General features: G+C 46.9%; 4 protein-coding genes and 1 long non-coding RNA gene across 10 annotated transcripts; 3 read left to right on the top strand and 2 right to left on the bottom strand.

The window, feature by feature from the left end:
* The first annotated feature begins 800 nt into the window (after positions 1–800).
* On the top strand, positions 801–4419 carry LOC9267582 (probable L-type lectin-domain containing receptor kinase S.5). 2 transcript variants are annotated; one of them, XM_026025163.2, is made up of 2 exons: positions 801–979; positions 2368–4419. In XM_026025163.2, the coding sequence occupies exons 1-2, from the start codon at positions 948–950 to the stop codon at positions 4259–4261; spliced, it is 1926 nt and encodes a 641-aa protein (XP_025880948.1). In that variant the 5' UTR covers positions 801–947; the 3' UTR covers positions 4262–4419. The 2 variants fall into 2 exon arrangements, with proteins under 2 accessions (XP_025880948.1, XP_015633678.1); XM_015778192.3 differs by lacking the exon at positions 801–979 and having other exon boundaries at positions 1754–4419.
* A 3876-nt stretch (positions 4420–8295) lies between these two features.
* On the top strand, positions 8296–11117 carry LOC4336779 (uncharacterized). Its single transcript, XM_015780798.3, has 6 exons — positions 8296–8540; positions 8735–8863; positions 8962–9073; positions 9171–9232; positions 9414–9779; positions 10017–11117. Exons 1-6 carry the CDS (start codon positions 8526–8528, stop codon positions 10722–10724), a joined length of 1392 nt encoding a protein of 463 aa, XP_015636284.1. The 5' UTR covers positions 8296–8525; the 3' UTR covers positions 10725–11117.
* Positions 10024–12682, bottom strand: LOC9269592 (organelle RRM domain-containing protein 6, chloroplastic). 2 transcript variants are annotated; one of them, XM_015780800.3, is made up of 6 exons: positions 12390–12682; positions 12164–12232; positions 11960–12066; positions 11780–11823; positions 10570–10825; positions 10024–10494 (listed from the first exon to the last, which is right to left on the bottom strand). In XM_015780800.3, the coding sequence occupies exons 1-5, from the start codon at positions 12604–12606 to the stop codon at positions 10753–10755; spliced, it is 510 nt and encodes a 169-aa protein (XP_015636286.1). In that variant the 5' UTR covers positions 12607–12682; the 3' UTR covers positions 10024–10494; positions 10570–10752. The 2 variants fall into 2 exon arrangements, with proteins under 2 accessions (XP_015636286.1, XP_066165673.1); XM_066309576.1 differs by having other exon boundaries at positions 12401–12682.
* Positions 12683–12757: 75 nt separating this feature from the next.
* LOC4336778 (PH, RCC1 and FYVE domains-containing protein 1) lies at positions 12758–18243 on the bottom strand. Of its 2 annotated transcripts, XM_026024720.2 has the most exons (9): positions 18096–18243; positions 17660–17746; positions 16995–17084; positions 16817–16903; positions 16523–16717; positions 14184–16208; positions 13910–14056; positions 13341–13744; positions 12758–13249 (listed from the first exon to the last, which is right to left on the bottom strand). In XM_026024720.2, exons 1-9 carry the CDS (start codon positions 18141–18143, stop codon positions 13120–13122), a joined length of 3213 nt encoding a protein of 1070 aa, XP_025880505.1. In that variant the 5' UTR covers positions 18144–18243; the 3' UTR covers positions 12758–13119. The 2 variants fall into 2 exon arrangements, with proteins under 2 accessions (XP_025880505.1, XP_025880506.1); XM_026024721.2 differs by lacking the exon at positions 18096–18243 and having other exon boundaries at positions 16817–16913; positions 17660–17733.
* On the top strand, positions 13123–18682 carry LOC112938663 (uncharacterized). 3 transcript variants are annotated; one of them, XR_003241842.2, is made up of 6 exons: positions 13123–13269; positions 13377–13545; positions 13625–13825; positions 16552–17201; positions 17366–17441; positions 17650–18682. It is a non-coding gene; the product is annotated as an uncharacterized lncRNA (long non-coding RNA). The 3 variants fall into 3 exon arrangements; XR_003241845.2 differs by having other exon boundaries at positions 17647–18682; XR_003241848.2 differs by having other exon boundaries at positions 17682–18656.
* The last annotated feature ends 2652 nt before the right edge of the window (positions 18683–21334 follow it).

Here is a 21334-nt window from a genome sequence, read left to right as displayed (position 1 = left end):
ATAATTGTATTTATCGTGAGATAGTTTACAATGACCGCTGTACATATTTATACCCATAGGGGATACTAGTCCTTGTAGGACAAGAAATAAAGTTTCCTAAAGATAAAAGGAAAACATAAAGTCCTTATAGGACACTAAACACATTTTCCTAAAGATAAAAAAAAACTAACAAACTATTTTTAATTAATAGATAACTTGCCATGTCACATTCTTCTTGAACTCGGTCACTTCTAGATAAGCTTACTTTGATAGATTAATTTCCTTAACCGTATAGCAGTAATTCGACTATTGACGATATGATAATTCTGTTAAGTGCTTACCAAATTTCGGCATTAACACCGTCTCTCACCGAGGAGGCCGAGCGGCGGCGATGGCTGAGGAGGCCACCGCTGCCACCTGGGTCGCAAGCGGTGAGGAAGTGGGGTTCCCAGGATATGGGCGAGGAGAAGTCGACATGTCCGGCAAGAACTACGATGCGGGTTGATGTATTCCTCGTTTCCTTCTCCCCGAAGCAGTAGCAGCAACGACCCTTGCTCTAGCCATTGTAGCGCCCTCATGTTACGCTGTCACTCTGGGACACACTGCACATCGAGTGGACACAATCAGCTGGTTGCTTGCTCAACCCAACGTAACCCACACCCCGCCCCGCGCGCGCTATCACCACAAATCTAACGGGTCTGACGATGGTATCTAAGATGGAAGAGCGCCTCGTTGGCCTTTTTGCGATGGTCAGAGCCGTCGTCGGAGACCAAGCTAGTGACCGTGAGGGTGAAGAGGACAAGCAATAGACAGGGCCGCCATAGCCGACAAGGCCATCGCTCTCGCCGAGGCCCACCGCGACGAGCCATCGCGAGGCCGAGCCACCGCCGCTCCCCTCGTCCTCCGCTGCCGTGAGGCCAAGCCGACGCAGTCCTCCTTGGCTCTGTCATCCAGCCCCCGGTTCCGCCATGACACAATTATCAGTTAAGGACTTCAGAAGGTGAGTGTGCCATCGCTTAGAAGATACGCTCTTTTCGCTCCTTTTAAATTTGCCATGACACAATTATCAGTTTATCACCACCGTGTCCATTTTCCTTCTCTACGGTTCAATTAGAGTTTTTCTTGTGGCTATCCACCAGGCAAAGACATTGCTCTCCATTTCTATGACGAGAAATCATTTATATTACGAGAAATGGAGTAGTTCCCACAAATTATTATACTTGAATCACTAATGCGACTTTTTTTTCTCATTAAGATATATATTTTATCTTGGTTTTCGTTAGCATGCTTTTCAAACTAATAAATGTTGTGTTATGTGTAAAAACTTTATATATAGAAATTGCTTTAAAATATCAAATATATCCATTTGTCAAGTTTGTAATAATTAAAACTTAATTAATTATGTGCTGATAGTTTTCTTGTTTCACATACACCAATTTAATCCTCATCTTCATCAGTTTCAAATTAGGTCTCGTTCTTTTCTCCAACGAGAATTAGATGAAGATTAAGATTTTCGTGGCACACTTTTTCAAACTGCTAAACGATGCGTTTCGTGCGAAAACTTTCTATATGAAAGTTGCTCTAAAATATCATATAAATCTATTTTTCAAGTTTGTAATAATTAAAACTCAATCAATCATACGTTAATACCATATCGTTTTGCGTAAAAATCTTAATCTTCGTCTCTTCAGTAGAAAAGAACAACACCTTAGTGATCGGGAGACCATTTCCGCATTGATGACGAATCTTGGTCTATAAGAAATTGTTTAGCTTCAATAATTTCTTCTCCAGTCCTTCAGAGTTCAGACTTGGCAATAGCGATATGTCACTGAACATTATCTTCTTCTCCTTGAGTCCTCGTCCTTTGTATATGGATCAATGGATGTCCTATTTTATAGGGGATTACTAGTTTACTACTACACTTCAAAATTCTTAAATGGCATTCTTAATTTCTCTAAACTTCATGTGAACGTCGATTCCTCTACCTGAGTATTTTCTATGTTCAACTTCGTTGTTTAGTGCACACATGTTTTGCGATGGTTAGTCCCTTGCAGCTAGACAATCTTATGCCGTTGACTGACTCTTCGAAGTTCCAAGTTCCAATTTGGCCACAAATTCCTTTCACCAAAACTTTGTTTTGAAGGCATAGCATTACTGCATCACAGAGAAGCTATGACTACTATGAATTCATCTCTTCTGCCTTCTTGCCGATGCCTACCAGAAAACACCAAGAACCATTTTGCTAGCCATGGCAATCCTCCACTCTACCACCTTTTGCTTTTCCTTTGTAGCTTCCCTTGCACTTATCATACTTGACAGAACGTGTAGCTGCTTACAGTTCACTTACCCAAGCTTTGGCACTCCCAACAAGGCCGATTTCAACTTCAGCGCAGGCTCCGGAATAGCAAATGGATCCCTGGTGATCACACCGAGCACCGGCGACATCAGCCACCGATCGGGAAGAGTGCTCTACGCAAGGGAGACGCTCAAGCTGTGGAACAGCCGGCGATCGGCGCTGACATCGTTCAGGACGGAGTTCGTGCTCAACATCCTTCCACGGAATCAGACAGGAGAAGGAATGGCTTTCATCCTGACGAATAACCCGGAACTGCCTACCGACAGCAGCGGGCAGTGGCTCGGCATTTGCAACAACCGGACAGATGGCGATCCGAAGAACCGAATTGTAGCCGTGGAATTCGACACGAGGATGAGCGTCAACGAAACTGACGGCAATCACGTTGGGCTCGACATCAACAGCATCGGATCTTTGGATCCGTACCCTCTAAGCAATGTTTCATTAATCCTCTCGAGTGGTGCTGATGTACAGGTCAGGATCACTTACAATAGTACAGAGCAAGTACTGGTGGCAATTTTAATCCAGTTCGACACGACTGGGGCGCACTATGGTTCCAAAGCTTGGTCCGTCGATCTATCACAATTTCTATTCGACGACGTATATGTGGGATTTGCAGGTTCAACAGGTGATTTCACCGAGCTGAACCAAATAAAGTCTTGGAACTTTGCCACAATCGACGACGATATCACGACCGGAAGAAGGCATGGGAGAAAGGTGCTTCTGCCTCTCGTTGCCTTCATACTATTTGCTATGTCTTCGTTTCTTGTGTTCTTGGTGTGGAGAAGGTCGACGCGGAAGAGAAGGCTCGCCTACCGCAACCTCGAGAAGATGATCGACGCCCATGGCCCTGTCAAATTTAAGCTCAAGGAGCTCAGGCGTGCGACTGCCAACTTCAGCTCCTCGCGCAAGCTCGGCAGAGGTGGCTTCGGCACCGTGTACCACGGCTACCTGAGCAGCATGAACATGGAGGTGGCCGTCAAGCGGGTGGCAGCGAACAACAAATCCAGTTCCAACCGAGGAGAGCAGGAGTTCGTCGCGGAGGTGAACACGATCAGCAAGCTCTCGCACCGCAACCTCGTGAAGCTGATCGGGTGGTGCCACGAGGGAGGCGAGCTGCTCCTCGTCTACGAGTACTTCCCCATGGGTAGCCTGGACAAGCTCCTGTATGGCGGTGCTAGACCGGCTGAGCTGACCTGGGAGCGACGGTACAAGATAATCTGCGGCGTGGCGTCCGCGCTGGAGTACCTGCACCACGGGAGCAGCAGCCGGATCCTCCACAGGGACGTCAAGGCGAGCAACGTCATGCTCGACGAGGAGTACAGCGCGCGCCTCGGCGACTTCGGCCTCGCCCGTGTCATCCACCTCGACGAGGTGACGCACCACTCGACGCAGGCCGTGGCGGGCACCCGCGGCTACATGGCGTACGAGTGCTTCTTCACCGGACGCGCCAGCCTCGACACGGACGTGTACGCGTTCGGGGTGTTCGTCATGGAGGTGCTCACCGGGAGGAGCCCGAGCAGCTCCGTGACGTACCACAACCGCCAGCAGGAGCATGACCACGACGGCCGCCGCCAGCCGATGTACATCGTGGACTGGATGTGGAGGCACTACGGCGACGGGACGGTCCTGGAGGCGGCCGACGCGGTGCTCGGTGGCGCGTACGACGAGGCTCAGGTGGAGCGCGCGGCGAGGCTGGCGCTGGCGTGCTGCCACCCCAGCCCGAGGGAGAGGCCGTCCATGAGGACGGCCGTGCAGGTGCTGGTCGGCGGAGCCCCTGCGCCGGAGCCACCGTTCGAGAAGCCTGCGTTTGTTTGGCCTCCCGACGGCAAGCGGCAGGAGATCGAGCTGCCGCACGTCGGCGTGCTGTTCACCGGAGGGCAGCTCAGTTTCTGCTCCATGACATCCACTTCCATCACCGGGAGGTGAGTATAGCAGAGAGTTGTACGCTTCGTACGGTCGTACCGCGAGCCGAGCCGCCGCGCGATGATTTGGTTTGTTGCCGTATGTAAAAAGTGTAGCAGAGTTGCACGACTTTCTTGTTCTTGTAACTTGTTCGTATCGTGTAACATGTTCAGTTCTTGCTACTTAGCCCAGGCCCAGCATGATTCCACCTTATGGGCCGTGTCCAACAACGAGGCCCATCTTGGCCATGCCGTCTCCTCCTTCAAGTCACAATTAGGTCCAAACTCAGTGATCAGCCATGTTACCCCTCATGGTGGACGCCTGTAACATGTACGCAGGCGGAGTGGAGACGGACGACGTGGTGTTCATCCACTGGTCTGTATCATCGTTGGTATTGGCGGATCTAAAAAGAAATAGCAGTGAACACTAGACGTCTATAACGAACCGTAACGACTAATCCGCAACACCAAACAAAACGCTAGTGCATCTGCGCGCATGCGTTCACGGCTCCACCGACTTCCCCAAACCTTTACTCAAGATCAAAAGGGAAACCCCGGACACGTAACGTGCCCCGTGTCCAACAGCTCTGGCCTGGGTCAGTGCGCGCCCATGAGGTCGCGACGTGGCCTCGCTAAACCTTGGTGATCTCTTCTCGGCCACAAGCTCGTCGCCTCGTCCTCTAGTGGTGGTAGGGCGCCGTACAAGTCCAGATCTCACCGGTGTCCGTGCGTTCTCTGCCAAGTGTTGCCTCGGCAGTGGCCGGTCAGGCGCTTTACTACTTTATTCAGAAGGGGCGTTTGCTTTACAGGTCAGCGTGGTCGGGTTTTCCATTCAATATCGTCGTAGCGGGCGACAAACCTCGTGCCTGCCTGCCGTGGTCGCGATTCGCGAACAACGGGTGGGGGCAACGGCAACCGCCGGAGTCATCGTATCCAACCAAAACGGGAGAGTCTCCATCCGAGACCTAAACTAGGTAAACTTTCGCGTGTATTATCGCCGCCACGGCGTCGCGTTCTTGTGTTTGTATAGGTGGGTGACGTAAGTGTGTAGGGCTGCTACTGTAGTGCTACTGGCATGTATGCTCCAGCTCTCAGGCCGTGACTCATCGATGATGTCAACTAGCAACCAAAGGGCCCAACAGGATGTCACAACGGTGACACTATGGAACAGGGCAGTATGCAGCACGCTCGATCGATGAGGTGTGCAGGCAGTACAGTCGTGCACCTATTTTTCAAAGGGAAAAAAAAGGAGGTAGTACTCCACTAACTGTAAATCTGTAACAGTAAGAATCTCGTAGTAAGAATCTCGTAGTAGTATTCTCGTTTGTTGCTGCCGCCGCAAATTAGTCAGATCATCGACGGGACGGTAAGGGCATGTTCAATGCGTCTCTGGTCGTTCCCTCATCGACGAACGTCCGCTTTTCCATCTGTGCCGACTCCTTATGATGGAGCGCGTCCCTCGGCTGAGGGACGTGTCTCTCGCCACTTTTCGGCCGAGCGACACAGCCAAGAGATGCGTTGGGGAGGCGACGGGCTCCTGTGGACATCGGTTCCCTAGCTTGTATTCCTATTCCACCCCTTGGCACAGCTGGAGTCGTCGCTGGACGAATCGCCGGAAGAAGAGCAACGGCATGTACCATAGAATCCGATGACGACGACGAAGAGGGAGAGAGGAGCTTCGTCACGACCACCGGGACCGGGATGGCTTCCTCGGCGTCCTCCCAGAGCGCGGCGCGGCCAGGCCGAGACGGCGCCGAGGCGGACCTACAAGAGAGAGAGAGAGCGGCGAGCGGCGGTGGCGACGGATCCGCGGTGGAGGTGATGGATCCGCGACAGAGGCGATGGATCTGCAGCGGAATAGGCGGCTCTCCTCGTCGCCCTCGCCGATGATGCTCCGACAGTGGCGGTGGTCCTCTTCGTTGCCCTCACAACCCTCGCGGCGCTCGCTGTCCACCTCGTGCTCGTCGTCCGCCGCCTCGACCGCCGCGACCCGTGCGGCGCTCGCCGTACGCTTTGCTGAGAGAGGGGGAGAAAGCAGAGAGCAAGTTGAGGGAGGGAGAGAGCATAGAGATGGGTGACAAGAAAGAGGGAGGAGAGAGAGATGCGTTGCCGGCAGGGGTAGGAGAGAATTAATATCTGTAGTTTTTTTTGTTGGGATACGCACTGTGGGATAGAGAATCTTCATTCAGTTACTTCGGGTTTTGAAGAACCTACTTAACTGTGGCCTCAATTAAAAGACGAGTGTCCATATGAGTGTCTTCAGTCAGTGTTGACACTCTATTTATGTCTTCCATTATACATGCATGCCCTAAAAGGAGTGGGTACTACTCCAGTTGATTACCATCAGATGACACATGAACATCAGGATCAGCCGGGAGTGCACGTGATTGTGCCACCATGGGTCCATGGCTGTTTTGGACACATTGCGTGTGACGACGCCCCTCAATCATCTCAAACCTGATCAGGTTTTCTCACCGGAGATGCTCCTATGATGGCTGTTTGGAATAACCAGGTAGGAGTAGTACTAGTACTACCCAAGTGGTGCACGTGGCATGGTGCGCCTGACAGGTCGGGCCCACGGGTCACGATCCACATCGCCCCCGAAAAAGGTCAGTGGAGAAAACAATGAGCGGTTGAGCGCAAAACATGTGGCCGAGGCGTGTCTCGGAGCCCTGCAGCGCCAACCCGTAAGCTTGTGGCCAGGGATAGTCCATTTGTTCCTCTCACGGTGGTACGGAGAAGAGAACAACAAACAGCGGGTTCTCTCCCTGCTGTGCGCCTCTGGTTGGGCGACATGTGGCGGGCGGTGAGTTGGCAGCTGCGTGTCTCGGTGGCTTTGACGTGTCCAAAAAGCGAGCGGGTGGGGGCCCCCTCCTCCGCTGCGCTTTTCTTTTCTTTCTATCCATCCAAACAGGGACAGTCCTGTCTCCTGTGCCTAGATTTGCATGTCGCCAGATACGTCTCCTGTACTCCCTTCGACTACCTCCGTCCAAAAATATAATAACTTTTTACTATAAATCTGGACACACATGTGTCCAAATTTATAGCTAAAAATGCTTACATTTTTTTATGGAGGGAGTATTTCAATTGCAGCCATGATTTTCCGTGTCTAACTTTAACCGTCTGTTTTATTTAATTTTTTTTAAAAAAATAAAAACATAAGTCAGGAGTAAAGTATTGTTTATATTTTATCATCTCATAAAAAAAACTAATTACAAAATTTTTTTAAATAAGATGGACGATCAAATTATGATCGCACTTAAAATAAAACGGAGGGAGTAGAAGAGAAAAAGCTCAATAATTCGTGTAGTACCCCGAAAGCCAGCCGAGGTGACATCACCGCAGTTCTGCTCATAGTTTGATCCAAAACAGTTTTAGAGTTTGTTCTCACTACTAAGTTCAACCCCCCAAGATATTTTCATTCTTTGCTTGCCAAAAATCATCAGCAGAAAAAAACATGAACTGCTTGTTAATTCGATCTATACCAACCGAAGTTTACCTGAAACTCTGATAACTGCAGCCTATCATGCTCCACCAGCTGCCAGGGCAATTATGGTACTATCTCCAGAGCACGCACACAGTAAATAGCAGCCTAACATCCTTCGATCTTATCGTCGGCAAAACACACACGCATAGAGTGGATAGGATCACAGGAACATGCCATCGATTCGTGAAGACCCACGAAAGCGCACGGTTTTACTCCTACACCCACATACTAGTAGTAGTAGCGGTAGCAGTACGGTACATGTGGCTAGTACTAGCAGTAATGCTTGGTCCGGAGCAGCGAGCCGTGTGGTTGCTGCAGTGTGCGAGTAGCCAACTAGTGGCAACCAGACACATGGACAAGTAGCAGCGAAGCAGGCGAAGGAAGGGGCAAGTGAGTGCCGTGAAGCAGCGAGAGCCACAAGAATCGAGCGGCTTCCGGGGCTCTCTACAGGATTGAGGCGAAAAGTGCAAAGCCGGAAAGGGAGAGAGAGAAAAAAGCGTAGAAAAATCCGATCCGACGTGGCGCCCTGGCCTGTGCCCTTTTTCTCCTCTCTCCTGCCTCCTCTTGGTCTCATTTCCCCTTCCTGCCTTGCCTCCTCGTCTCCTTCTCTGCTGCTCTCCAAGCTCTTCCTGCTTCCATCAGGTTGTCTCGAGAAAGATTGGAGTTTTTGGTGGTTTGGGTTGTGCGGTTCTTGCTTTTGTTGGCGCAAGCGCATGGCTGGTTCTGGGACATAGTGAGCTGAGATAGAGTTCTTGTGTTCGGTGGAGTTTGGCTTTGGTGAATCTTCGATTCAAGTCTGGAGATGGCGCGTTTTCAGGTAATGAATCCTTCTATCAGTCTATCTGGTGGCAAATTTTGTTCTTTGGAGTCCACTTTTCATGGCAGAAAGATTGGATTTTTTTCCCCCAATAAGATGCCACAGTAATAAATCTTTTGTTGGAAAAAGGGAGCAAAGCAAGCAGCTGCTATTCTCATGTTGCTGAAATTGACTTCTCCATCTCTCTTTTGTAGGAAACCAAGGCGAGGAATGATCAAGGACCTGTTGCTGATCATGTTGGGCACCAAAACCTCATGGAAAACCTCACAGATCCTCTGGATTCCAGTGGCATGGACATGATGGACGAAGCGCGAATTCCTAAGGTAAATCCTCCTCCTTGCAAATCACAGCAAAAGGGGGCAAATTTCGTGCAGTTAAGATCTTGTAACACCAAGCTCACGCTGTGGGTCTTGCCTTGCAGGCGCGGAAGCCATACACGATAACGAAGCAAAGGGAGAAATGGACCGAGGACGAACATAAGCTGTTCTTGGAAGCCCTGCAGCTCCATGGCCGAGCCTGGCGACGCATCCAAGGTACTAATTTTACCGCTGCAAGAAGCTGCAACGGTGAAGCACAGTTTCTGGTTTGGTAAGAATTTTACTGACAAAGGATACCTCGCTCCGGTTGCAGAGCACATAGGCACCAAGACTGCCGTGCAGATCAGGAGCCACGCACAGAAGTTCTTCTCCAAGGTCTCACAGCCTTCTCGTGCACAAAAAATTCCCTAAATGACTTGAAAAACCTCCATGGATTGTGTTGCTTGCAAGGTGATGTAAGTTGCTCAATCATGGAGAGCAGGCTGCTTTGCAATCCATGCTGCCACACTCGAGACCATGTTTCCTGACCGTTATCTGCTTTGCACTCCGGCTGCAGGTCATCAAAGAATCATCTGGGGACAATTGCAACAGCTTGGGTGCTGCATCATCAATTCAGATTCCCCCGCCGCGGCCGAAGCGTAAGCCTGTTCATCCGTACCCACGCAATCTAGGGAGCACAGCCAGCAAGAACGTCCCTGCACTGAAACAGCTAGAGAAGCCTCAGCTGCAGGTGCAGTCTCTCTACGACCAGGACAATGGGTCGCCGACGTCAGTGTTAACAGTACCACAGATACGGGCTGATACACTGGGAAGTGAGAGTGGTGGGTCGCCAACCTCGACGATTGATATTGAAGAGAGATGTCCTACACCAAGCATAGCAACTGCTGAGTTAGCTATGGAGTTGCCTCCTACAAATGACGAGGTATATTCTTAGGAGACAAAATATAGTATCCTCTGCAAGGCATATGTTCTTTATATCGTGCAGGAATATATAAGCTATTTGCTCAAGTCAATAATTCTTCACCTTGTCAGCATGGTCTTTAATTTTATATATGTTGGAACTTGAAATTCTGGTTATGCCTTGATGTATCCTTGCACAACATGATATATAGTTGGTGCCTTCTAAATCCTGAATCCTGATAGTAAATATGCATTTCAGGAGGTCAAGGGCAATGGCGATCATGAAGAAGTTACATGTGACAGATCAGGAGTTCCAGTCCTTAGGCTATTTGGCAAGAGGGTTATGGTGAATGATTTACATCAGATGTCAGCCCCTGATGCCGGGAACCTGCAAACTGTGGCAGACATGGAAGTGGACGCTTCAGCTGAGACACCAACTAGTGGAACTGGGAAATTCTCTTCCCATGGTGCAGCAGAAGCAAATACATGGAACCCATGGCTGACTAACACACAGCAGTTTCTGTATTATCTTCCTAACGGACAAATTTTCTCCGTGCATTCTGCTCTCCCATGCTTCACCTACCATAATGAGGGTGTTACTTGCACCCAGTTTTCAAACCCACAGGTGGTAGCCTCAGATCAACAGCATCAACACCAAACTTCTGAAGCTGTAGATTACAAGGGTATACAGAGGGAAGGATCTTGGACGGAGTCAAATACATCCTCAAGCAGTGTGCCTGAAACAGCAACTCATAATTCAGAGACTACAGAATCATATAGAAACGGAAACAGAAACGAAGATGAAATGGTACCTTCTCCAGATTCAAGAAAATGTGTGAGCCCAGGTTCCAACTGCAGGCGAGGCTTTGTGCCGTACAAGAGATGTGTTGCTGATAGTGAGGCGCTGCTGAAGTCACAGGCGCCTCAGGAGGAGGCAGACGGAGAGATGACGAGGCTGTGCTTATAAATTTTTGGAGCCTCGTAGATCACTGCAACTATAGATGCTTGCTACTAATATTTTGTTCACAGATGAGTAGGAACTGATGTACTGCAGGAGGGGCTGCTTTCCTGTTACAAGAGGCAGATTGAAACCGCGTTAGTACTCCACAAAACAGGGAGTGGCCGTGGTTCTTGTCTGGCCATGTACAGTTCAAATATTCTATGTTTCCATTTTCCTCGTCGTGTGTTTGTAATTTCGCTCCCATTGCGGGAGCGTTCAGAGGTCAATGGCTGTCATGCAATGACAAGTATTTTGATAGAGTTGTAGAAGGGTTGTACTGATGTAAATTATACAGTAACTTATTATCTGTAAGACAATAACAGGCGAGCTAAAGAAAACAACGTTGGAAAGCTTTGTTCAGTACTTGTTTTGACGTGAAAGTGCAACCAAATTCTGCTTGCATATTGCCATATGCTACAGTGGTACTTGGGCTGATTTTTGCTGAATTAGGACATAGGACACATCTTTTCAAATTTCTACATGCGACTCAATATGTTATCACTATATCAATTGCACAGGTGTTCTACGGAATTCCTCAATGAAGTGAATTTTAGGATGGTTGGTATCCTGGCACCGGAAAAGGCACTCGCTTGCTTTTGTTGCTTGTATTGGCAAATACACAATAAAATTCAGACATAGCGTTTGACTAGATCTAATTACCATGTCAAGTGAAACCGCTAAATGTACCAAGAATGCATCATCATCTGAGAAGTTTGGCATCACAAATAATTGAAAATTCAGTATCATCCGTTAGGATGAGATTTCAAGGGGGACAGAGTCTAAGCCTGGAATACCCAAGGCTGATATTAGCATTGCGTAAGGAAATGTACAAATCAAAAATCAAATGAAACCTTTTCCTGATACCACAGGAAAGGCGATAGCTGTGACAAGGAAAGACTTGCCATGTTTGTTTTCAAGTGTTAAGGTACTATTAGTAAAGTAGATGTGCAGTAACTCATTCATCCCAAGGTGAATTCAGTAATTGGGCAACGTTTGGAACCTAGTTAATTCAGAGTTCGGACCTTTGCCTTGCAACCTCCACAAAGATCACTCTCCCATCCAGGAACTGCACAAAGATGCAGAGAAATTGCAAATATCAGTATATTAGCTTTACCCTTTCATCAGAAGAATCAGAGACAAACAGATGAAACTCAGCCAAAAGGAAACAAAATTCAGAAGTGCCTTTTTTTCCCTCTTCTTACCTTGCCTTGCATCCCTTCCATGGCGTTCTTGGATTCCTCCTCACTGGCATAAGACAGGAAAGCGAAGCCTCTCGGCCGCTTCGCTACTCTTTCCATCACAAGATTAACTGCAGCAGCACACGGCAGAATCAAATCAAGCCCAAGAATTTTCTGAATCAAAGCTCTGTATTACGATTTTTGTGCCATGGCATTGATCTACTCCACCTTCAGTGAGCTGACCAAACCTCTCGAACGCGTTCCGTAGGCTCTCCTCGGTCGTACGGAACGACAGACCTGCTCGTGGAAGGGAGAAGCCCAGGAAATCAGCAGAAATCAGGAACAGCGATGAGCGATTGCTTTAAGATTTGTGCTGAAGAACACGGAGAGATATGTGTTGCGAAATCTTCGCGGGGAGGAGGGAGGAGGGAGCGCGTCGAGATAAGATACCAACCGCTCACGTACAGCCTAGAAGCGGCGCCATGGGAGGCGCTCGGCGGCGGGTGGTTGCGAGCGGCGGCGGCGGTGGGGAGACGGCGCTGGCTGCAGGACACACCGGAGGAGGCCACCGGACGAAGCGGGTGTGAGGATGAGGGGGAGGCAGCGAGGGAGACGCTGATGGTTCTAGGTGGAGCGGCGACGGGGATGACGGCGGCGCGAGCTCCCGCCATTGCTCCGGCCCGGAGAGGGTGGTATCCTGATGGTTTCAGCCTTTCAGGAGTTGTTTTCGCCTTTTCGGATAGGGTTAGGGTTGGAGGTTTTCTCCCTCCGAAAAGAAACCGTATCCTCAACGTTTCAAACTTCCATTGCAGGCACGAGAAATTCAGAAACCGATATCAGCATTATTTTCTTCATGAAACTGATCAATTACAGTCGAGATCCAACATCCATGATCTCATCGATCTGAAACCTAGCCTGTACATCCAAAGTCAGCTGATCAGCTCTACCCATTGGATGCTTTGCTTTTATCTACAGCATTACTGGTCATGCTAAGAAGCAAATTATGAAAATTATGAATAGTGGTTATATTTCTCTAGGTTGCTTACACAATTTCATCTGCTTCATGTCATGTTGTTTTTAGGCTGACGACTACGCATTTCAGTTTGCTCTATTAACATTGGCAGAACTGATCAATCTCTCCAACTATTGGCAGAACTGATTACCCCTGTACAATCTTTTGCTGGTCACCGTGTTGAAGAGCAGCTCAAAGTTACAGACGGTGTTGCCATTTGTTCAACCTTGTAGTTGTCATATACCCTGGTCTTGTTATGTTCCCACCAATGCTGAGCTTCCTTCTCACCAAAATGCTTCCGGCTGCACAGCCAAGAATTCAGGTTATGTCAAGTAAAAGAACAGACAATCAGCAATTCAGCATATAAAACTAATATGGCCTTAGAGGGTTCACCTGAATCTTATGCGCTTTATGTCTTTCTTTCCACAGGACGATGTAGAAAATGTGACATATACACCATGCTCAATTTGTTCAGTCACACTATCAGTCGGAGGGGCAGCCAATGGTGCTTCCGTGGTGTACCCATCGCTGCTAAATTTCCTGGCCCCATTCTGTTGACTGAACGGTACATCTTCTGGCACAACAGCATTTGACAAAGGTACACATTCCTTTTCTGTTTGGATGCTGCTGCCATGATTTTGGGTATTGTTCAGCTGGCCGAGTTTGCGTGTGACCAGATTCCGGCCGGTGTTCCCTTGCAATTCTATTTTCGTCGGTTGCATTGGGATGCTATTAGGTGTTATCTTGGAGTTTTCTGACAGCTGACCAATTGAAAGTTTCTCTGACAAGGCATTGCACTGCACATTTCGCAATACACCAAGTTAATAGGTCATATATCAACCAAAAGTTCAGAACGCCCCAGCCCCCCACGATATAAGGTAATGCTGTATTACATTAGTTCTTTGTTGCTCAAGAAAAAGGTACCAGCAGTACTCTACAATGAGATTACGTCGAGCTCATACCTGATCAGTTAGAACCTTTATGATATCTTTGGCAGCTTTGCACCTTGCGGCCTCATCCCTAACAACTAACCATGTATCATCCAGTTTTTGTTTGTATAGCTGAACCATAACACTTTTTTGCTGACACTGCTCTGTGAGAACAGCTACCTGCTTGAACAATAAATATGTAATTTTTGCAGTTACCAAATTTGGTAATGGATATTATAAATGAATTACCCTCCAAGCTTAATACTATGATACGCAAATCTTATGCGTATTCCCGGAAAAAAAATACCTGTGAATGAAGTTGTTTCACTTGTCCTTGAAGTTCTGTTTGCATCATTTCTATTTCTTCTCTTTGAGCGTCAGTAAACCGTAAAGAGACGCCAGACTTAAGCACCGCAGAATCATGCATTCTTTGTGAAAAAGAGATAGCACACCCCTCACTATTTGATACCGGCTGAGTTTGAAAACTGTCTTGTGCAGATATGAATAGAGCAGGGCACTCAACTTGCCCCCATCTTTCAGTTTTTGTCTGCACTGCAGTGGCAGGTTCCTCATTTCTCTGATTAGTACCTTGTACTGAAGCCATCTTTTCTGCAAAAAAGTTTGCTTCCTTGAATAGGCGTGACAATTTAGGTGTGTATGCCTTTAATTCCAATTTAAACATTTCTCCTTTGCTGATCTTTAGCCTAGACTTATCTTTGCTAGAATCCACAACTTTCTGCAACTGATAGAAACAGGCATCGCAAACACGGTACCTTCTGTTTGTGTCTGGTGCAAGTGCTGCCATCGTGATCTTGTTACTAGTGCAGGAACTGCAGAACATGGAACCACAGTTGTAACAGTTGTGCTCCTTTCTAGTAAAACCAAAAACCATCTGGCAACTGCTGCATACAGATTGGTCCTTCATTGACATCGTCTTGTGCAAACAGATCGCAGCAGTAAAATTGAACCCACAAACTACACTTTCAACATCCCTGCCTTCTAATGCCTCTACTAAAGTTGGAGAGCTCCTATTACTGTAATCGCCTAAACCAAGTTGCCCTTCCGCACCTTTACCCCATGTGAAAACCTTCCCACTCATAGTCAACACCGCTACATGCGAAGACCCCGATGATATCTCTCTGACAAACTCAGTTTTAAGTGGCCCTTCAACACTGCAAATAGATTCACCATCTGCTTTGGGGTTCCCAAGTTGCCCATGCCTAGAACTTCCAATAGTAAATACCATTCCAGTAACAGTAAGTACCACAGTTACTGCTGTCCCACAGGATACCTGAATAAGATCATAAGCAGTAAGTGAATCAACACATGTTGGTAGAAGCTTCATTTTTCTGTCAGCATGACCCAACTTTCCTCTATCCGCATCACCCCAGGTGAAGAGCTTACCACTTGGAGCATTACCCTTGAAACTGCTCATTACTTCCACGATGGCAGCCGTGTGCCATGGACCACATGCTACCGATTTCACTCTTGATCCTTTTAAGGACTCTACTTCTTTTGGCCGAGCAACTCCTTGAGTATCTCCATGCCCAAGAACACCAAATGTTCCGTCACCGTATGTGAATAACTGGCCAGAAGATGTTATAATAGCTGTGTGCCACTCACCACAAGCAATTTTTGACACAGAAATATTGTCCATAGGACCCAAAAATTTATGTGGAAACCATTGGTTCCTTCCATACCAGTCATTCATCAATCCCAAGCTATGAGCTCCTTCACCCCATTCAAAAAGTTCGCCTGAAACCGTGATTGCACACGTGTGCTTTGATCCAAATGCAACCGCCTTGACATGTACAGAGGCAAGAGACTCGACCATTTTGGGACAGGAGGCATTGACATTTACTTTTTGGTCCAATCTCCCACTGCTATAACTGCCCCAGGTATAGACCTCCCCTTGCTTAGTGATTATGGCTGCATGATTCTCCCCACAAGCAATGCTTTGTACATCAAGCATTTTAGCTGAGCCTACCAATCTCGGAAGGGATTTTGGAATGTCTTCACTGCCTAACATGCTGCCAAGAACACTACCCCAGAGAAAAACATCCTTAAGTGAATCCAACCTACATGCCACACGGGGCCCTTCAAAAGTCTTCAGTTTAGGTGTATGTGTAATATTCTGTGCCCTTCTGTTAGCAACCATGATGTCCTTCAGACCATGTTTTACTGGAGTTGCTATCTTGGGGTTAAGCTTCTCGATGTAAGAATCAATGTCACAAGAGGTTGGATGCCTTGGATAAAATAATGCTTCTGAGCTATCCAGATTACCACCAAAGATTTTTTTCTGTATCTTGGGACTCCCGTATGATGGGTATACCTTCAAGAAGAAATTCATTGAAGGAACAATCAACTCTTTGATGACATATAACATTTGGGTAGCAATGCAGGTCTACTTAAGAATATAAGCAACATAAAAAAAATGACACCCCTTGTTAAAGTATATGCCTGTACAGTTTAATTCAAAGTCAAATAATAATTTATATGTGGATCTCATTCAATACCCTTGCAGTTGAGAGCTGGGACATACATATCAGTAGAATCTTAAGCTTTTGTTATTTGGCCATGTTATGAATCTGAAATTCATATTACTCGACAAAAACAGAACCAAATATGGTTTGCTGCAGAACTAACCTGGGTGTGCCTTGGTGTGTCAAGGGCAGCTGATAACCTGCACTTTCGCTGAAGATAGCTGCGGGGACTGATTGCGCAACTGTTTATCTGTCTACCGCTCTTTGAGCCAGCCAATGGAAGTGGACTATAAGGAGAAGATGTTAAGGCAGTCAAACCAAGAAACCAGCATTCAGCTTGATCTCTGTCTCTGCAGATCTGGGCCAACGAAATTTTCAAAACATGTGGTATGAGTAGGGAAAACATATACTATAAGATTGCAGCTCTAACTGATTTAAGATCTAGTAAGAGGAGTACCAAGTCTATTGAGCACTCGCCGTTTTTGTATACGAGTGACAAGGATTGTGATTCCTTCTCTGGCCAGCGATGACGCAGAAAATTCATCTGTAAAGTTCTGAAATCCTTAGAATATTGTATTGCTATGTGACGAAGGGACAAGCATCATAACTTAATCAGGGCATAATGAATTGCTTACAGTCTTCTGCCCAAGAACAACAGTGGAAACGGAATTTAAGCTCAGGTGTTTTTCCCTGTCCTTCGAGTACCAGACTAATGTTTTCTCATCCTGCAAAGAGGAAAGAAATCCTTTGGCATGACAGCAAAGAGAAGAAATCCTTTCGCATGACATAAAAGCTGCAGGTACAAAATTCTATGTGGTAACAGATTATTGGTATTCCAAAAGGTAAGGACAAATACCCCCATCGGTCCAAAACTTATTTACTGGCCAACATATTAGCATTAATATAGACTAACATGGAGCACTCCAGTTTTGTTCATAACAGATTAACAGTATATCAAATTCTCTGAGATTGTCTTATAAAATAACTCATGAATTCCTTGTGACAGGCCACAGAGGCACTAACAAATTGCATACTTCGGCTGGTTTTAGCTGCAAGCACTATTTTCGTAATAGTGGTAAAAGGTACGTATTATCTTGCACATTGTACTTGAAACATTTTCCATGGATGCATCTTATAGGGACTCAGGGGAATGACAAAGTACCTAATGGTCCAATAACAGCGTATTTCTGTCATTAGCACTCCCATGGCTTTAAGAATTTCCACTCCCCAGTTTATAAACCCACCATTATTGATTAGGATTCGTGGATAATATGAGCATATTTACAGCAGAATTACTCACTGAAGATAGCCTGAATGGGCAGAATTTGGGCTTCCCTCTCTTTCCAAATTTCAGGAGATGTGCTCCCTTCTTCAGAGCAACAATGGCCTGGATAGCAGAAACAAAACAAAAGGAAAAAGAAAAAAAATCAGAACTCCTCCACTCTCAGGGCAACATGGATTTGATGGGTGATCATTCGGATTTAATCCGAGCAGTTTTTCTCAGTACGAACGCTGACTCCATGAGGTTGAGAGAGAATATAATAGGAAAACAATGCATTTCATTTCCCCCAGAAGATGTAGCGATGGTAGTCCAACGGGTTAGCAATAAAAGCGAGACATTTGAAGGCTTGCAATTCCAAAAATAATCGAAAGAAATCCAATAAATCAATAAATGGCGTCAAAATTACTCTCAAGAGGCTAGAAAGGAGGGGGGAAAGGGGAAATCTTTTACAGACCTGCTCAACTCCTCTTGTTGGCATCCTCCCATCAAAACTCCCAGCCATGGCAAAAGCAAGATGAGGTTGTTACTCTCCTCTGCTCACAGGTAGCTCAGCCAAGGATGGCAATGCAGCGTCTGAAAGAAAAATGGAGAAAGGAGGAAAGAAATGGAGCAGTTTGAGGCTTTGAGCTCAACGGGCTCAACGGGGAAGTGCCTCTTGCAGAAGAGCTGCAGCGATTCAGTGACCCTGGAAAAAGCTAAACAGTGGAGAGAGGAGTCGCTGGCCGTTGGGCTTTTGTCTTCTGTTCGCGCACACACGCTGAAGTGCAGTTCAGACTTCAGACCGGGAAAAGGCTTCCGCCATCAGCGTTCTTTGAGCTGGTGCTCTGACACTCTGAAGCCCTTATCTCTATCGCCTTCTCCATTATAATTCTTGTGTCTGTATACTCCTACCTCTACTAGTGCTAGTACTGTAGTACTACAAAACAACCATTACTCATACTGTTTGGTTAGCGTGTGGACAACAGTACGTGAGTCAGTAAGGAGGGGATTAAGAAATGTGTTATGTTTGCTTGTCCTTGCTACTAGTAGGATTTTCATGCATGTCAGCCTCTGCTCTGGGTTCCTCGCATTATACAGTAGGTTGTGCCATGTAGAGGCTACATCAATTATGCTGTCCAAGAATCCATTAGGAGACACTTTTATTTAGGTCTCCAATGGCTCACGAGATGTTGGGCAGTGCGTAGGTATTGTCAGTAAAGTCGAGTACCAAGAAATCGGTTCTTGTTAATGACTGTTTCTATAGCAGTCGATGCCTGTAGCACTGTACAGTAACTCTGTAGAAACGTTTTCTTTCCACTTCAAGTTCTGAACATTGTTTTGCAACACGGCGATTCAATACATCGAGATGGCATTGTGCAACACCACTAGTAATGGCAGAGAACGGGGAGCCCATAAAATAACTTTCATGGTGATCGTTCCTGCAGTCATCAAGGAACTGATGGAGAGCTGGACGGTGGCACGTCATGTGATGGACATAAGTCGTTGGTTGGCAGCGGTGAACTCACTAGTTGCAGCTGAAAAGACGAGCGAGGAGAGCATTTGAGGCGCATGAAAGTGGGCAGCCGGCAGCATGATGCCCAAGGGGAAAAAGAAGGCAAGGATACTACTCCTACCACTGCACTGTACGGCCTCAACCAAAACACATGACTGGTCGCTTTTTCCTACGACGAGCCAACCATTGCTTTGCGTGCAATGCCACCGCGAGAATGAAGAAACTTGACATGACTGTATGCAAGTACTGCACGCATTGCCATGTGTCTCGCGTAGTAGTGTACTCCCTCCGTCTCAAAAAAAAAAAAAAAGACAAACCTGAATTTCCGTGTCCAACGTTTGACTATCCGTCTTATTTTAAAAAATTATAAAAAAAATAAAAAGACAAGTCACGCATAAATTATTAATCATATTTTATCATCTAACAACAATGAAAATACTAATATAAAAAAATTCCATATAAGACGGACGATCAAATTCCATATAAATTATTAATCATGTTTTATCATCTAACAACAATAAAAATACTAATATTAAAAAAATTCTATATAAGACGGACGATCAAATGTTGGACACGAAAAGCCAAGGTTTATTTTTTTTGGACGGGGAAGTACTACTATAGCAGTAGTGTGCATTTGATGCATGGAAATTACGCTGAGCTAGGCCCATAATCAGATAAAAAGGGCGCCCATGTGAGGCCGTATCCAGAGTAGGTGAAGAACATATTCCAGCAGGATCTGTTTTGGGAGGACTCGGGTTAAACTAAAACGGCGGTCGCTGCTGCTATCATTCGAGGCACGTAACACAGCCCTCGCCGCCCCCCTAGCGTAATAGCGTTTGCATGGGGCGGTTGGTTTGTCCCTCGGCCTAGCCATGTGCCACGATTCTGTCTCCAAAAAAACAAAATCTAGCAGTAGTACACGTACTACGCTCCATCGTAGTCGCTCCGAGTTTTTCTTTGACTTTCCTCGGTGAAGCGTCTTGGTGGTGGAGGTGAGGTGCTACCGGAATCAGCCGCGAGAAGAACGAGCGCGCCGCGCTGCTGCGCGCTGCGCCCCGTGCATGGGTGAGGAGGCGTCAGGCGGACCAACCGCGGTGCGCAGAAGTGGCCAAAGCGACGGAGAAACCGACAGCCCAGCGCAAGCGCGCTTCCCCCCGTGCTGGTGCGCACGCACGCACGCGCACGGGCGCGCGGCGGGGAAACGGGCGGCTAGCTAGGCGGTAGGCACGGCGCGGGCCGCGGCGATGGGCGGGGGAGCCGTGCAAAATCTCAGACGGTTGGTTGGTAGGAACATGGGGTGCGTGATGAACAACTTTGGACGTAGTATCCTGTACGCGCGCTGCGCAGTTGCGTGGTGCGCTGTTGCGCACGTATGTGTAGTACTATAGTGGCACGTCCGCGGGCAGTTACATTCTGATCGGCCATGATTTAACTGCTCATCCGCCATCCTGGGGCTGAGCCTTTCGGGTCGGAGTAACAGTACTCACCGGTCCGGTGCTCGTTTTGGTGCTGAGGCTGTGTTGTTCACACTAAAGTTTGTAAGTTTGGTTGAAACTGATACGATATGATAGAAAAGTTATGTGTATGAAATGTTTGATATAATGGAAAGTTGGAAGTTTAGAAAAAAAAAACTTTAGAACTAAACAGGGTTTGAGATTAATTTTAAGAGTACAGAGAGGCAGAAGGTACAAAAGTTTTTGTAGTGTATGTATCAAGGCCGGCCTGTATCTGATAAGTAGTAGTAAACTGAACGGTACACAATTTTAAACAGTTTTATATACGAGTAGTTTTATGGTTCTTGAGGAGATACTAAAAATTTAATGTAAAATTTGATACCTTATAATATCTAGGTATCAAATTTACAATAGAAAACATGATACCTCATGATACCTTTTGAAGAACAGTAAAATTGCTCTTTATATACTGATTTTATATACTTCGGTAAGGAGCATGTGCTACTAGCACGCCACCGACCTCAAGATGCACCTGTGCAACTTCGTCCTCGCCGTATCCGCGATAGGGGCAAACATTGCTAGTGGAGGATTTCGTTAGGGGAGCTAGCCACCAACGGATTTTCATTAACTGAATTTTGTTTTCTCGTGGAAGTACTGACAGCTGGGACATTGGTCCAAATAGAAACATTGCTGGTGGGAAAAGACAGGTCTAAAATAAAGTTAGTCACTGTATAATTTACTCGAAAA

Source organism: Oryza sativa, chromosome 4 (assembly GCF_034140825.1).
Source record: "Oryza sativa Japonica Group chromosome 4, ASM3414082v1".
NCBI lineage: Eukaryota > Viridiplantae > Streptophyta > Magnoliopsida > Poales > Poaceae > Oryza > Oryza sativa.
This window is presented reverse-complemented; position numbering and strand designations above follow the sequence as displayed.